This window comes from Tiliqua scincoides, chromosome 1 (genome assembly GCF_035046505.1).
Source record: "Tiliqua scincoides isolate rTilSci1 chromosome 1, rTilSci1.hap2, whole genome shotgun sequence".
Lineage (NCBI taxonomy): Eukaryota > Metazoa > Chordata > Lepidosauria > Squamata > Scincidae > Tiliqua > Tiliqua scincoides.
Window position 1 is genome coordinate 208,473,581 of NC_089821.1, and position 14,154 is coordinate 208,487,734.

Below are 14,154 nucleotides of genomic sequence, written 5' to 3' on the forward strand. Positions count from 1 at the left end.
CCTAGTTAAAACAAAAGTGCAAATGTTATTTCAGTGGGTGTGTATTTTGTTTTTCTAAGCAAACAATTTCTAAATTATCTGCAGAAATGAAGCATGTGCATGCACACATACAAGTAGCATCCAATCTGTAAGCAGAATGTCTTTAGTCTCCTTCTTATCCAATTCCACAAAACAGGAGGAATGTATGGCCAAGAATAGCTGCTCAGCATGCAAGAGCAGCAGCACATTGTCCTAGATATAGGCCACTGCACTGTGCAGCCCTTGAATAAAGAGCCCTGCCTGGTGTACCTTAGTTTATAGGCATAAATTCAAGGGGCTTAGGGACTGCTAGGCCACGCTATAAAACATTTACTCAAGTTGGTCAAGAATGTTCTACTTTTGTTTTGTTTTTTAAGTACATAGACTGTTATAATTTAAGAAACATGAGGAGTCCTGTGTTCCAGTGGTATAGCTAGGTCAACCGATACCCAGGGCCCATAAATTTTTGACACCCACCTCCTCACGACATTATTTATACTTTTCACATTTTTATACAACCCTTCCTCTAAGGAGTTCAGGGTGGTGTGCATGGTTCCTCCCCTTCTTTTGTCCTTAGAACAACACTGTGAGGTAGGTGAGGCTGAGGGATAGTTATAGTCATGACACGAAATGAATAATAATACTAGTCAGAAAATAAATGCAGTATGAATATTTCCCCACAAGCAATGAATAATCGTCAGGGCCCTCTCTTCTTATTGCTCCCCTGCATAAGGTACTCAGCGACATATTGTCCCTGCATCTGGAGGTTCAAGTAGTCATCAAGGTACATGATAGACCAGGGGTGCCCAAACCCCGGCCCTGGGGCCACATGCGGCCCTCAGGAAGCCCCCAGTCTCCAATGAGCCTCTGGCCCTCCAGAGATTTGTTGGAGCCCGCACTGGCCCGACACAAATGCTGTCAGCATGAGGGCAACTGTTTGACCTCTCACATGAGTTGTGGGATGAGGGCTCCCTCCACTTCTTGCTGTTTCATGTCTGTGATGCGGTAGCGGCAGCAAAGGAAAGGCCAGTCTTGCTTTGTGCAAGGCCTTTTATGGGCCTTGAGCTATTGCAAGACCTTCATTCATTCATATAAGTTCGTCTTTAATATATTCATTTATGTAAACTTATGTAAATTTATTCAAATTTTAAATGTAAATTAATTCTTTTTTCCCCTGGCCCCCGACACAGTGTCAGGGAGCTGATGTGGCTCTCCTGCCAAAAGCTTTGGACACCCCTATGATAGACTATAGTTCACCATGAATGTTAGGATCCATTTTTAAAAGTCATCTAAGGCAGTGACCAATACCACCCAAACTTCCCACCAGGACCATCACTAGGGTTTGTGTCACATGGTCTGTGAGTCTCTAACCATATGAATTATGCAATTAAAATAAGTTTACCTATATTCTGTAATCCATTCTATTCTGCTCCAGTAAGTCATGAGGCTAAAGAATTTTGAAGCACTTCCCTATGAGTCCTGGGGAAGCTTCCTTAGCAATCCCTAATTCCAAGATTTAGCAGGCATTGTCTGCATATGTGCAAGCCTTATCTTTGCAACCATAAGGGCTAGAAACTTGCTCTAAAAATGACTCTTAGAGTACAAAATTCTGCAGTCAGTGCCAAATTATGTGCTTGCATAGTACAAATCATGGCATACTAGAGACAACTCAGACCTGACTGAAAGTGGCTCTCTGCCAAATCCTGGAAGCACAGAAGTCCATATGGCACACTTAAGAAGTGGGTGGAGTTCTTCAGAATGGTACTTTATCACCAGTGATCTATTAGCATGAATATTTGTGCCAGCCAGTTACTGGTACAGGAGCAGGAAGCTGACCCAGTCTGGGGATCACACTTCGGGTCAATCGGCTGACGCAAGACAGTATTTCCCTGGATTAACAGAAGATTACCCTAATTGTTAGGGATGCCCTCACCTATATTCAGCAAAAGAAAGGACAGACTCAGCTCTGTTCCCTGGAGATCCTGTAATGAAACTAATAGTTTCATGTAAATCAAGATGTACGAACAGTCAAAACTCCGTCTCTGCCAGTCTTGTATCTTGGATAGCTTTCTTCAGTAATGAATTGATGGTGGGAGACCTATATATAAAGTTGTATTTTTGAAACTCTGCAGCATGGCTAGTACCAGTACTCAGGAAAGTGAGACAATGATGCTTGAAGGGCCCATATGGCTGAGCCCCGGACCTGAAATGATTGTTAGCTAGTCCTCTGTGCTATTCACCTAGCGCTTATGAAAGGAAAGCGAACTGTGGACTGTGAAAGTGATACAAATCATACAGTACTTTCTTTCACTTGGAAAGAGGCTGCTGCATGAAGACAACTTTTCACTATCTTCAAGCAGCAGTCCCTACCATTATTGCCTGCATTATTGCCAATTCCCTCTTCTCACTACTATTCTCGCACTCAAGGGAGCAGCAGGGAGCTATAGAACTCCTTGCCACAGAATGTTGTGATGGCACCTGACCTAGATGACTTTAAAGGGGATTGGACAGATTCATGGGAGAAAAGTCCATCACAAGTTAAAAGTCATGGTGACTGTATGCAACCTCTGGGTTTTAAAGGTAGGCTGTCTCTGAATGTCAGACGCAAAGGAGTGGCAACAGGATACAAGTATCTTGTTATTTTGTGTGCTCCTACAGGCATCAGGTGAACCACTGTGAGACACAGGAAGCTGGACTAGATGGGCCTAATCCAGCATACATAGGAACTGAATAGGATGCATAAGAATGAACGCGGAATTAAGGATTGTACAAGTCAGAAAACACCATGCTCTTGCAAAACAGGACCCAGAAAAATCTGGAACTTAAAAGGTTCCCAACAATTTCATTTAGTTCAAAGGCATAAAGGACTAAGGAAGAAAAATAAGTATTAGGCAGATAGCTGTCAGAAATGTGTAACTGCAGTTCACATAGAGAACAAGATTAATCTGTATAGCTGGAGCTCAATATGATTTTTATCGCCATCCTTTTAAAGCCCTGCAAAGCATGTCCTTTATCGTCAGTTTTTCTCAAACTGTGAGGCAGGACCCACTAGGTGGGTCACAAGCCAATTTCAGGTGGGTCCCCATGCATTTCAATATTTTATTTTTAATATATTAGACTTGATGCTAGCATGGTATGTCACTGCATTTGGGGAAATGTCACAGACCTATTGTACTTTTAACAAGCTACTAAGTACATTCTTTTAACAACAATAGTCAATGGGACTTACTCCTGGGTAAGCATGGGTAGCACTGCAGCCTAGGATTGTTCCTGCTTGGTGATGTCACTTCCAATCATGACATCACTTTGGGACATCCATGGGACATCAGACAGATTCTGATTCTAAAAAGTGGGTCCTGGTGCTAAATGTGCGAGAACCACTGCTTTATGTTATCGTTGTATAGATAAGAGAAGAGACTGAGATATAATCAGTAACCAAATTCTGTGTGCTTATAATGTTTCAGAAAACCTCCCTGGGGTTATAACCATATGTATGACAACTTCAGTAGCTACAAGAATCTTAATCATGCAGTTCACACACTGAAACACTTGCTCACTACCTATTCTAAAAGCAGGCTCAGTGTAAAACATGAAATAGCTCTCCTTGTTAGCTCTCTGTAAATTTCCACTCACTCTACACAAATAAAAAAAAACAGCTTGTCTGACAAAAAGTCAGTGAAGAGGCACAAGACTGTTTTGTACATAAGCAAAATAAGTGTTCTGCTTATTCCAGGCACAAAGGGTCATTTGGGAAGCAATTCAAAAGACTATATTCTTAAGTGTAGACTGATACTGTATCTTTTCTGTTGCACTGTGAAGTATCACACCATAATCTGGAACTCTTATAATGACTAATTGGAGATTCTGAAACCATACGGCAAGTCTAATTGATCATTATTCAACTGGAAATAAAAAAATCAAAACCATTACATGACAATGATCTGTGCTTTACTGTCAAATTCTGTAACCGAATAAAATATTGAGTTTATAGAATCCATGTTGTAGCAGTATGAATATATACCTCAGGTTTTTATCTGCCAAAGAAGTTATGTTTGAAATAAAATTGAAATATGAAGCAAGATCAGAGGGGGCTCTTTTAACCATGCTGCCACTGATGGAGGTAATAGGGGCGGCAGCAAGGAACAGGACCTTCTTGGTGTAGTGCCCTGATTGTGCAATTCCTTCCCCTTGAAATTAAGAATGGCCCCTTCCCTGGGACACCTTAAGACCTTTTTATTCAAGATGGTGTTTGATAGCTGATGGGATGAACTGGCATTTTAATTAAATGTGATTTAACTGCTTTAAGTGATCCTTTGGGGTTTGTCTTTGTTTTTTAATGTTTTGTTGTTTTTAATTCTGTTAGCCACCATGATTATCCTTATCAGGTGAGATATAAACTCTTTAAATCTATAAATATGGCAGAAGAATGGCATGCTTGATATGGTGGGGAAAAGACTTGTGCACACATCCTCCTCCCGTGACTTGGCTGCAGTGTCCAAAACAGCTCTATCAACTGCAAGCATTGGCCTAGATGTGAGAGAACTGTACGCATTAGTCTAAAAAGAACTTCTCATAATTTTGGTCACCACAGTTTGTGCCATCAGCAAAGCAAGCCAGTATCATGGTCAACTCACCCTTGGCTATTCTTATGTAAGAGGCTTATGTGGAGTGTGAAACTATGACACACAAATACGGATGACAGGACGTTTCTAGTGGCTGCAATTTAAAGACTTAAGGCTGGCTACAAGCACATATCTCCAGTTCATGGAATGTTTCCCTATATGGCTGTTTGTCCCAGAGGGCAGTTAGACTGCTTGGACATGGGAGACAAGTTCTGTGTGAACTAGTTCTTTTGCAAAACCTGAGGAAATGATCCTAATTCCTAGGAGCCAAAACTCCTATTGTAGGTGCATGATGTTTTTTCCTAATCTGAGGATTTGACCCACTGATGTACGCCTTTTCTTCATGCAGCCTAGCTAGAACAGAATTTTCAATAGGTTTCTGTTTCAAATCACAGGAACTGTAGTTGTGATGAAAGCTTCGAATTAAACTGTAGGGTCAGCATACTGTCAACACAGGTGATTCCTCCTTGAGATGTCTGCACTTAAAAACAAACAATGTCTGAGGCAAAATGCTAAATGGAGGACCCATCAGAAGCCATCATTCAGCACTGCAGGGAAACAGCAATTAGAGCTGTAATGAAATCAGATACCCCACTATCCAGCAAGGCCAGTTAAAAATCTATTTAAGGAAGTAAAAGGCACAGAAGCTGCTCAGAGCTTCATCTTCTGCATGAAAAACCAATTTAGAACCATTACTGTGTGACAAGCACCATATACAGGGAACTTTTATGGGAACTTCCAACAGTGGGGGGGGGGCAGGAAGAGGATTTTGAGTAGAATGTGTCATGGGCAGTGGTTAAAAACAATTTTGGTCTGTATGGAATCAGTAAGAATTCAAATCCCTTGAAAACCAGTTAATTAAAAAAAAATTCAACTGCAAGAAGGGAAGTTTGGTTTGAAATACCCTGTCATATGACTAACTAAAAGGAAAGGAGCTACGCAGCCCCAAAACATATATAAGAGCAAGCTCCTGGCCATTCAGAGAAGGAGGCAGGAGTTTCAGCTGAAACATGTTGTAGCTGAAACAGAGATAAAAGTCACTCAGAGATAAAAGAGACTTGCACTGCTAAACGATTTGAGAGACTGATGCTACCAAAGCATTGTTTGTAAGTAGAACCAGTTGAGTTAGGGGAGTCATGTTGTCTGCACTCCACTCTGGCAGAGCATCAGATTACTGGAATGTAGAGAGAAGTCCAGGGTTGAATATTCGGAAGGGAGTGCCCCTAACACGCTCAAAGTCCTGCAAAGAGTTGAGGGCCTGGCAAGCTAGGGACTAATGGCAATGGAAGAGTGACTGGGTTGGTTGGCATCTCAAGGTCCTGGGTCAGGAACCTTCAAGATCACACAGTGCAAGCAGAACGGATTAAATGCCCCCTCTGTATAAACCACATAGCCCCAAAGGTGATCTGCTCCCATTGCACTGGATATTTTAACCAGAGAAGGGGAAAACAGAAGCTCTATTGACATGTTTAGCACTGCATCTGGTTTGATGCTAAAGGTATATGCAAAAATAAGAGGCATTTTAACTCTGAGGGTCTGGATCAGCCTCTGCCTCAAATTTACAATAAGAAACAGGTTTAAGTACATCAGTCCTTGTTCTTGTGACAGTTTAAACGTGTGGTAAGAGATGTCCATGGAATTTGGACAGACATGCTTGGATCTAGTTCATGTATTGCTGAGATGCTTAGATCCAAGCAGGCCCCAACATTTTGAACAAGATGAACTATTTTTGACTATGATTTGCGTTGCAGTTCAAAAACAGGCAGCTGAATGTCTCACTTGAAGTACTTCTTAGATGACTTCCATTTTAGATTTCAACTACAGATGAAGAGGACTGCTCCCAACAGCAAATCTATGGGCCCAATCTTATCCTGTGCTGATGCAGCCATGCCAACAGGGCATGTGCTGCATCCTGCGGTGGAAAGGGGTAGTCACCAAGGCCTCCTCAAGGTAAGGCGATGTTTGCTCCCTTGCCTTAGGGCTGCATTGCAGCTGATCAACACAGGAAAGCTGGATAGGATTGGGCCCTGTGTCTCAATATTGAATTTGGGAGTGGGGGAGGGAAACAGTGGATGAAAATACAAGCCAATAGGTCCTAATTTCTAGAACTTCAAAAGCTTCTGAACTATAAAACATTGAATCCGAAGCACCATTACAACATTCTGAGTCTGGCTATTGTTACCCTATTTGACTTACAGTGGCTTCTGCCCTTTGGTATTCATGTGTTTAGTCTGGTCTTACAATATGCCTGCAGCTAGATGGACAGGGACAACATAGCCAGCACTCTCAAACTTTTGATCTCCAAGCAAGAGTAAAAGGAGATATCAAAAATATAGAGGTCTTGTTGAAGTGCACGGTAAAGTTGGATTCAAAGATGCAGTCATTTCATAAGCTGGTAATACAGAACATTTCAAACTGTATTTGTGTCAGGAATAGAATATCTGAATCAGACCTTCTGGTTAGCTTTATTAAAGCACCCATCTGCACATAAAGTGGAATCCTTATTTCTCAATTATCTAAATTTGCTCTGTGCCTCCTTTGTAGTCTCATTTTAACATAATCCAATGATAGAATACATCTGCTTATCTAAATGGTGAGAACTTCCCCCACCATCATCCACCACCACAGCGGTTTTGAATAAAAGAAATTTTACATTACACACACAGTTTATCTTTTCTTCCCTAAGGGTTCATTTGTTTATACAATGACCAAAATGCAATAAACAATCTTCTGCAGCCTTCAAGTTTCCAGATTGCAGCTTATACCTCCACATGAATTCAGTTTCCTGAAGCTGTCATATTGCTGCCCATACTAAAGAGGTGTGCCAGTATTTAATTTTCCTGCCCTTTGTGCATCAGGTCCGTTTCTACTTTTTTGAAGCCACACATTTGTTTGTGTGCATACATTTATCATTCACCTTAAAAAATATATCCACAAAAGACTCAGCATATCCATTTAAGTAAATCAGAAGCATACGATTGAGATTGGAACCATGGCAATGGCAGAGTTTTTAAGCCCTCTGCCCCCATCCTCGTTCTACCCTTTGTGACTGCCTTTCCAGTTGTTATTTTTTAAAACTAAACTGGCCACATTACATATTGTGCATAACCGAGTTTTACCCTAAGGGATGCCCAAGAAGCACAGTTTCACAGACATTATCAGTAACATAAAGAAGAAAGGTCCCCTGTGCAAGCACCAAGTCGTTACTGATCCTTGGGGTGTCGTCATTTCTGCAACACTTTCCTGGCAGACTATAAGTGGGTTGGTTTGCCATTGCCTTCCCCAGTCATGTTACTTCCCCATCCCCACCCCGCAAGCTGAATACTCATTTTACTGCCATTGGATGGATGGAAGGAAGGCTGAGTCAACCTTGAGCCGGCTACCTGAGATCCCAGCTTCCACTGGGATTAAACTCAGGTCGTGGGAAGAGTTCTCGGTTGCAGTACTACAACCTATCACTCTGTGCCACATGAGACTATCATTACCAGAGAAAGACACATATGAAAGACCATTGCTCATTACCCACTTAGTTGGTTGTGCCCACAATCTCCCATGGAATATCAGTGCCATCTGTGTCATGACATAGTTATTAGGAGTGTCCTTGCTCTTCCTGGTAGGGTAAGACTTGGCAGCAGCTTTTAGTTCACTAATACAGCACCAGAAAGACAGGTTTTACCAAGCTGCAAAGGGAGGGAGAGTTTTTGAAGAACAGAAATGTACAATAAAGACTTTATGAGTAATTGAGTTAGAGCTGTTCATGTGGGTATGTTGGGGCAGGGATAGGATTTATTTATGAGAAGAATAAGACATGTATTTTCCTCCAAAAGCCAAGAAAACCCAGTCCAGATGGACACTACTCTGACCATTTAATCAGGATCTAGATTATTACAGCTTCTGCCATGTACCCTGCAAGAAAAACACTGCATTTTTCAACCTCCACAAGTACCAGCCCACTGAAAAGAATGAACGTATGGATACGATCCTGTGTACTCAGCTTTCAGAGGCTGTCAACCAAATCTCAGACAAATGCACTAGCTTAGCCTTGCAAGAAAGAAAAACTAGCATTTCCACCTTTGTCCCAGCACATATGATCAGACTGTGAATATCTGAAATTATTACTTGCCACTTTTCATTATATCCTTTAGTCTCCTTTAATGTCTCCCTCCTATATTCTGGGATTCATGTATGCTAAATCAGAAGTACAATACAATAAAATCAGCTCTCTGTCTCACAAAACAAGAGACATTTCTTCACCTCCATTATATTACATTACAGAACAATGAAGGCTACAATGTTCACAGCTGTTATTAAAAAGGGAATCCCTCTCATCTTTCCAAATGAACAAAATAAAGCTTGTGGCTAGAAACAGCACCATGTAAGCATCAGATACTAAAGTTCTGTGATCATCACAGACATCAGTGCCATGCACCAAAGAGGAGAGGAGAATGGGCCTGTTCTTTCTTTGTTTTTAAAGTGTCAAAAGAAAAAAATCAATATTATTCAAAGGCCCCACACACATTTGCCTGTCTTTGGTATCAGCTAACTAGAGAGACTGCCTTACTCATGGTTAAATCAGTAAAAAGGTGCCTTGCATGTTCCATGTAGAATTCATATATTGTTTACTTTGAGCTTTTCATACTCAAAGTATCAGAACATTGGACTGAATTCAATCCAAACAAGGAAACTACCGTTCAATCAGAAATAAGTCTTACCTGAGAGTAAGTTCAACAGGACTTACTCTCCAGTAAGCAGTGTTTCTCAAACTGTGGGTCGGGATCTACTAGGTGGGTCACGAGCCAATTTCAGGTGGGTCCCCATGCATTTCAATATTTTATTTTTAATACATTAGACTTGATGCTACCATGGTATGCGACTGCATTTGAGGAAATGTTACAGGCCTGTACTTTTAACAAGCTACTATGTATTCTTTTAACATTGATAGTAATTGGGTCTTACCCCTGGGTAAGTGTGGGTAGGATTGCTAAAAATTTTCCTGTTTGATTATGTCACTTCTGGTCACGACATCACTTTCTTACAGATCGCATCCTTACAGAGTCTCATTCTAAAAAGTGGGTCCCAGTGCTAAATGTGGGAGAATCACTGGCTTATATGTGTGAGAACCACTGGCTTATATGATTGCAGATTTTGATGATGATTGCAGATTTTGATGACTGCCTACAGAAGCCAATCACACACTTGCTTGCACAGAAATATTGTGGATATGTTCCTGGAAAAGAGTGTTGCCTGAAACAGTTCTATAGAAAGTAATTATGACACTATAATTCATAGTAGATGTGTTCACAGTACATACTCGCATTGCACTAGGTCAGAGCCCTTCTATATAACTGACTACCATTGCTGTCGCTTTTAAATGGAAGGTGATGGACGGAGTTGCTCACAGGAGGGCGAGCCAGGTTGTGACTCATCCTTGGAAACGACAGTCTCTTTGATGTAGAAGGCATCTAGGATAAATTGCCTGACTCCATGTTTTCTCCCCAGAACCATTTCCTGGTAGCAAGTGATTAGACCTGTGCTAGACAGGATATGCTGCTTTTATTGGTGCAGCACAACCCAGAATGCACAGCTTCTGTTGGCCTTAAAGCACAGCAAGAACAGCTATACTTTTCTGCACCAAACTTTTGAATGGTTTCATGCAATGGCAATTCTGGTGTTTTCCCCCCCAAGGGGTCATACTCCCGTTTGCCACCCCCAATTGCAATTAGTTCTGCGATACTGCCTGCTCCTTTCCCTCTTTGAAAAAGTGGGAGCAAGGAATCAACCCAGGCTCCATTGGAGCTTTTTTGTGCCACTGAAAGTGGCACCCAGGAGGCAAGCATCAACTGCCTCCTGGAAGCAGCGCTAACTCCTGGTTATGGTTTTTAACATTTTTCTTTTGTTATAATACTTTAAAAAAATATATTCAGGACAAAGAGTGCTATATGAAAGCAAAGTTACAGGATGTACAGTATTACTGTCCAATCAGGCACTGATATTTGCAAATATGTGAAAGGAGGTTTGCTATGTTATTTAGACTACAGTATTTATATGTTCCACTTTTAAAACCAAAAGTTCCCAAAGCAGTTTGATTTAAAGACTGAAGAGATCTTGGCCAAGTCATATCTGCACCTGTAAGTGGATTGTCAGAATGCTTAATATTTTAAAATTATTTTTCTGATATTGATTTGGCTGGATCATTGTAAACCTTTTAAGCAAATAAATGAACAGGTAATACATACAGAAATGTACAACACCACAAATGTGTTGCTTCAAGTAGCATCAGCAATAGTAAGTGTAACCACACTCATATTCATTATTCCTAAGTTGAAAAGTATATTTTTTTCCTGCTCACTGACTATTGGTTTAGAGCAGGAGTAGCAGGGAATAGACGTTCAACAGTAAACCACAAGCAGTGGTGTCAAAATAATAGACATTCTTTCTGTTTTGAGGAACTGTGATGATTAAAAGTAAGAGATAGACTCTAGGAGTCTATCTAGATAGGAAAAAAGTTTCAGATCTCAGTTCAGGAATAAATATGACCCAACTTCATCACATGGTACACTCCCAGCTAAAATAAATGTGGCTGTTTGCTTATTTGAACAAGTTGCTAGGATGGCTCCACATGAGTGCTACTGAGTATATCTGGTGAAAAGTTATTAGCTTTAGTAGTAACAACTTCCACAAACACGCTTTGCTAATTTCCTTGATAATGAGGAGTTTATTTTTTCCTGAACTACTGTAGGTTTATTTTTTTTCCTGTCAACTCTATTTGCACTGACCCCAGGTATCAGAACATCTTTGAGCAATTCTGTACCAATAAATTGGGAGACCAGCATTTTAAAATGTTGGTTCATCATGAGTTACAAAGACATTTTTGGCAGAGCAAAGCAGATGATAGATTCCTCTTATAAATAATTTATGGCTATCTTGTACATCATTCAGTTCAGACAATTACAGTAAGAAAATATTCAGGTACCGCAGCATCTACAAAAGTGGGCTGAATACAAAAAGTTATTGAACCAAGGAGGGGAAGGGGTGCTAGATACCTTACAAGTAGTAATATGACTGATCAGAAAATAAAAGGGGGACTGGACATTCAAGCCACACAGATCTTATTTGAGTGAGCATCTTTCGGTTTCATGTTCACAACAAACACCAACGCACAGTTGTTAAAAAAAAGTATTGTATCAGATAGATGAACAAGGATGCAAGCATTGGGATTCTGAAGATTCATTAATCTATACTAGCAGACAAAGTGGTAAACAAATCAGGCTTTAGACATAGCAAGTGCAACCAATTCGCATAATAAAAGCCAACCATCACTTGCAGTATGACATCTGTTGCTAGGAAAGTGGTTGAAATCAAGCTCATAAACACTATTGGTCTGACATTACTAAAATGCATCAGTGTGCATGTTAATACAACTGGTGCGCTCCCTGGGGCATTTGGTGGGCCGCTGTGAGATACAGGAAGCTGGACTAGATGGGCCTATGGCCTGATCCAGTGGGGCTGTTCTTATGTTCTTATGTTCTTATGTACACACTTATTGCAATATATACCTCAATTAACTTGGATGGAAGAACCATTGATCTCAGTGAGAATATTTAGTGGCTTCCAATATTCTAACTCCAACCAGTAGATGGGGGCACAAGTATCACTAAGGATAACAGGTCAAAGCAACCTTTAAAGCAGGTAAGCAGAATCACATAACATTCAATTTAAGGAAATCTCCTAATGAGCACCCCAAGATGCAAGCAGCGCAGAAATCAGAATGAGATGCTGGAAACTAGGAAGTATTAAACCAAAACATGATCATAATTCTTTCTTGCTAACAAACCAAGTGGCCCCACATTTCTAGAGTAGCTACAGATAATTTAATTTTTTAAAATAGATTTCTATTATGAAATGCAAAAATACATAAATAGAAACTACAGTATCCATGATTGTTCTAATATACATATTATGGTATAACTAACAACGGACATTCCCTCTAGGATGACTTAAAGGAATTGTTAACTCATCCACATTTTTGAGAAAACTTTGAAGTATGCAGTCTGAAGAAGTCAGCCTGCTTAAAGAGAAGCTAATCATCTTTACACATGAAAGTAACTGTCACTTTCAAACAAACCAGCCCTAGAAAAACATTAACATCTGATATTTGCAAATATTAGGCAGTCAACTTCTCCTATTAGTTTTTCGGGATGAATGAGAAAAGGAACAATTAATTATCTCCAAGTCAACAACACGACGGGAAAGTATGAAGTTTTGCCTCCTTGAGAAACACCACCAAAACAGAAAAGAAAACACCCTGACAGCTGTTTTCTATGCTTTCAGAACATTGTTAACAAGGATTTCTAGCTTATCTAGAGATGCAGTGAGGAAGAATTATTATTGTGCTATTGCTTTTCAACCCACAGTCAAAGGTCTAGGATTGATGGCAGGTAATCTAAAACCTGAATGAAAAGGAGGCTTTGGGGGCTACAGATGTTAAAACAGGGTTTCATTGAGCCCTTCTCTGCAAATCATAACTTTAAAGCTCAGGATTCTTCAAAACCCCAGGTTTAAGGTAGTATTGCTTGGGACCAGATGTTTACAGTACTGTACTTGATCACACATTTTCACCCTGTGACCTATTATACAAGGCAGTGAAGCCTTGGCTCCCTCAATCTAGGAACCTCCAGGTTTTTTTTTTCCATTTAATGCCTTCACTTTGATAGCATAAACCAAAGGAATAAAATTAGCAGTCATTATCTATAGCCCTTACCTAAGCTCTGTTAAAGGGAAAGCTCTACTTTTAAGCTTTAATAGATCACATGATTAAAAGGCAGCTTTTTCATGTGGTAAACATACGTATTAAAACAAGAAGAGGTTCACAAACAAGTTCACCATGAATATTTTACTACCCACAAACATACACAAGCAAAAAATCCACTTAGATACAGGACAGACATGTCATCAGCATTCTAAACAAGATGCAATACAACAAGCATCTAGCCTTTTCCTGTATTTTCCTACAGACAGCCCTGCCTCCCCTGCATAAGCAATGCTTACCTTTCAGTTTCTTGGAATTAATGTTCTTCTGCTGTTCGTCCTCCTCATTAATGGTGAACAGAACAGGTGTATTCGGTCTGACACTTGCCTTCTTTAGTCTCTCTTGCCGGATAGCAGTTGCTGAACCAGGCATACTGCTGCTTTCTTCCTTGCTACAATATACAGATTGCAGACTCTGCTCAGCAGCTAAGCTAGCTGCAAAGGAGCCTGTTCATTTGTAGCAGATCCCCTATGGGTAAGCAGGGTACAAACAGCTGACAAATACCAACATCCACTTGGCAGACGAAGGCCTGCAGTTCCCTCCACCTTGGCAAAAAAAAAAAAATACAGAGAGCCTTAATTAAAGGCACCTCGGTTTGGAGGCCTCCTCCTCCTCTTCCTTGCTGCCTTAACCTGTTCAGTCAGATCCCACGTCTTCTTGCCTGATGCAGCACCTTTTTTTCCTCCTCGTATCTTCTTCCCAGCT

The 14,154-nt window shown here is 40.5% G+C and overlaps 1 protein-coding gene across 1 annotated transcript in view; it reads right to left on the bottom strand.

Moving 5' to 3' along the window:
• Nucleotides 1-13,821, bottom strand: part of MAP7 (microtubule associated protein 7) — an 89,718-nt gene extending 75,897 nt beyond the window's left edge. The window contains exon 1 of the mRNA XM_066611225.1: nucleotides 13,689-13,821. Coding sequence (XP_066467322.1) covers nucleotides 13,689-13,821 — 133 coding nt within the window. The remainder of the gene's footprint in view (nucleotides 1-13,688) is intronic.
• Nucleotides 13,822-14,154: the final 333 nt, after the last annotated feature.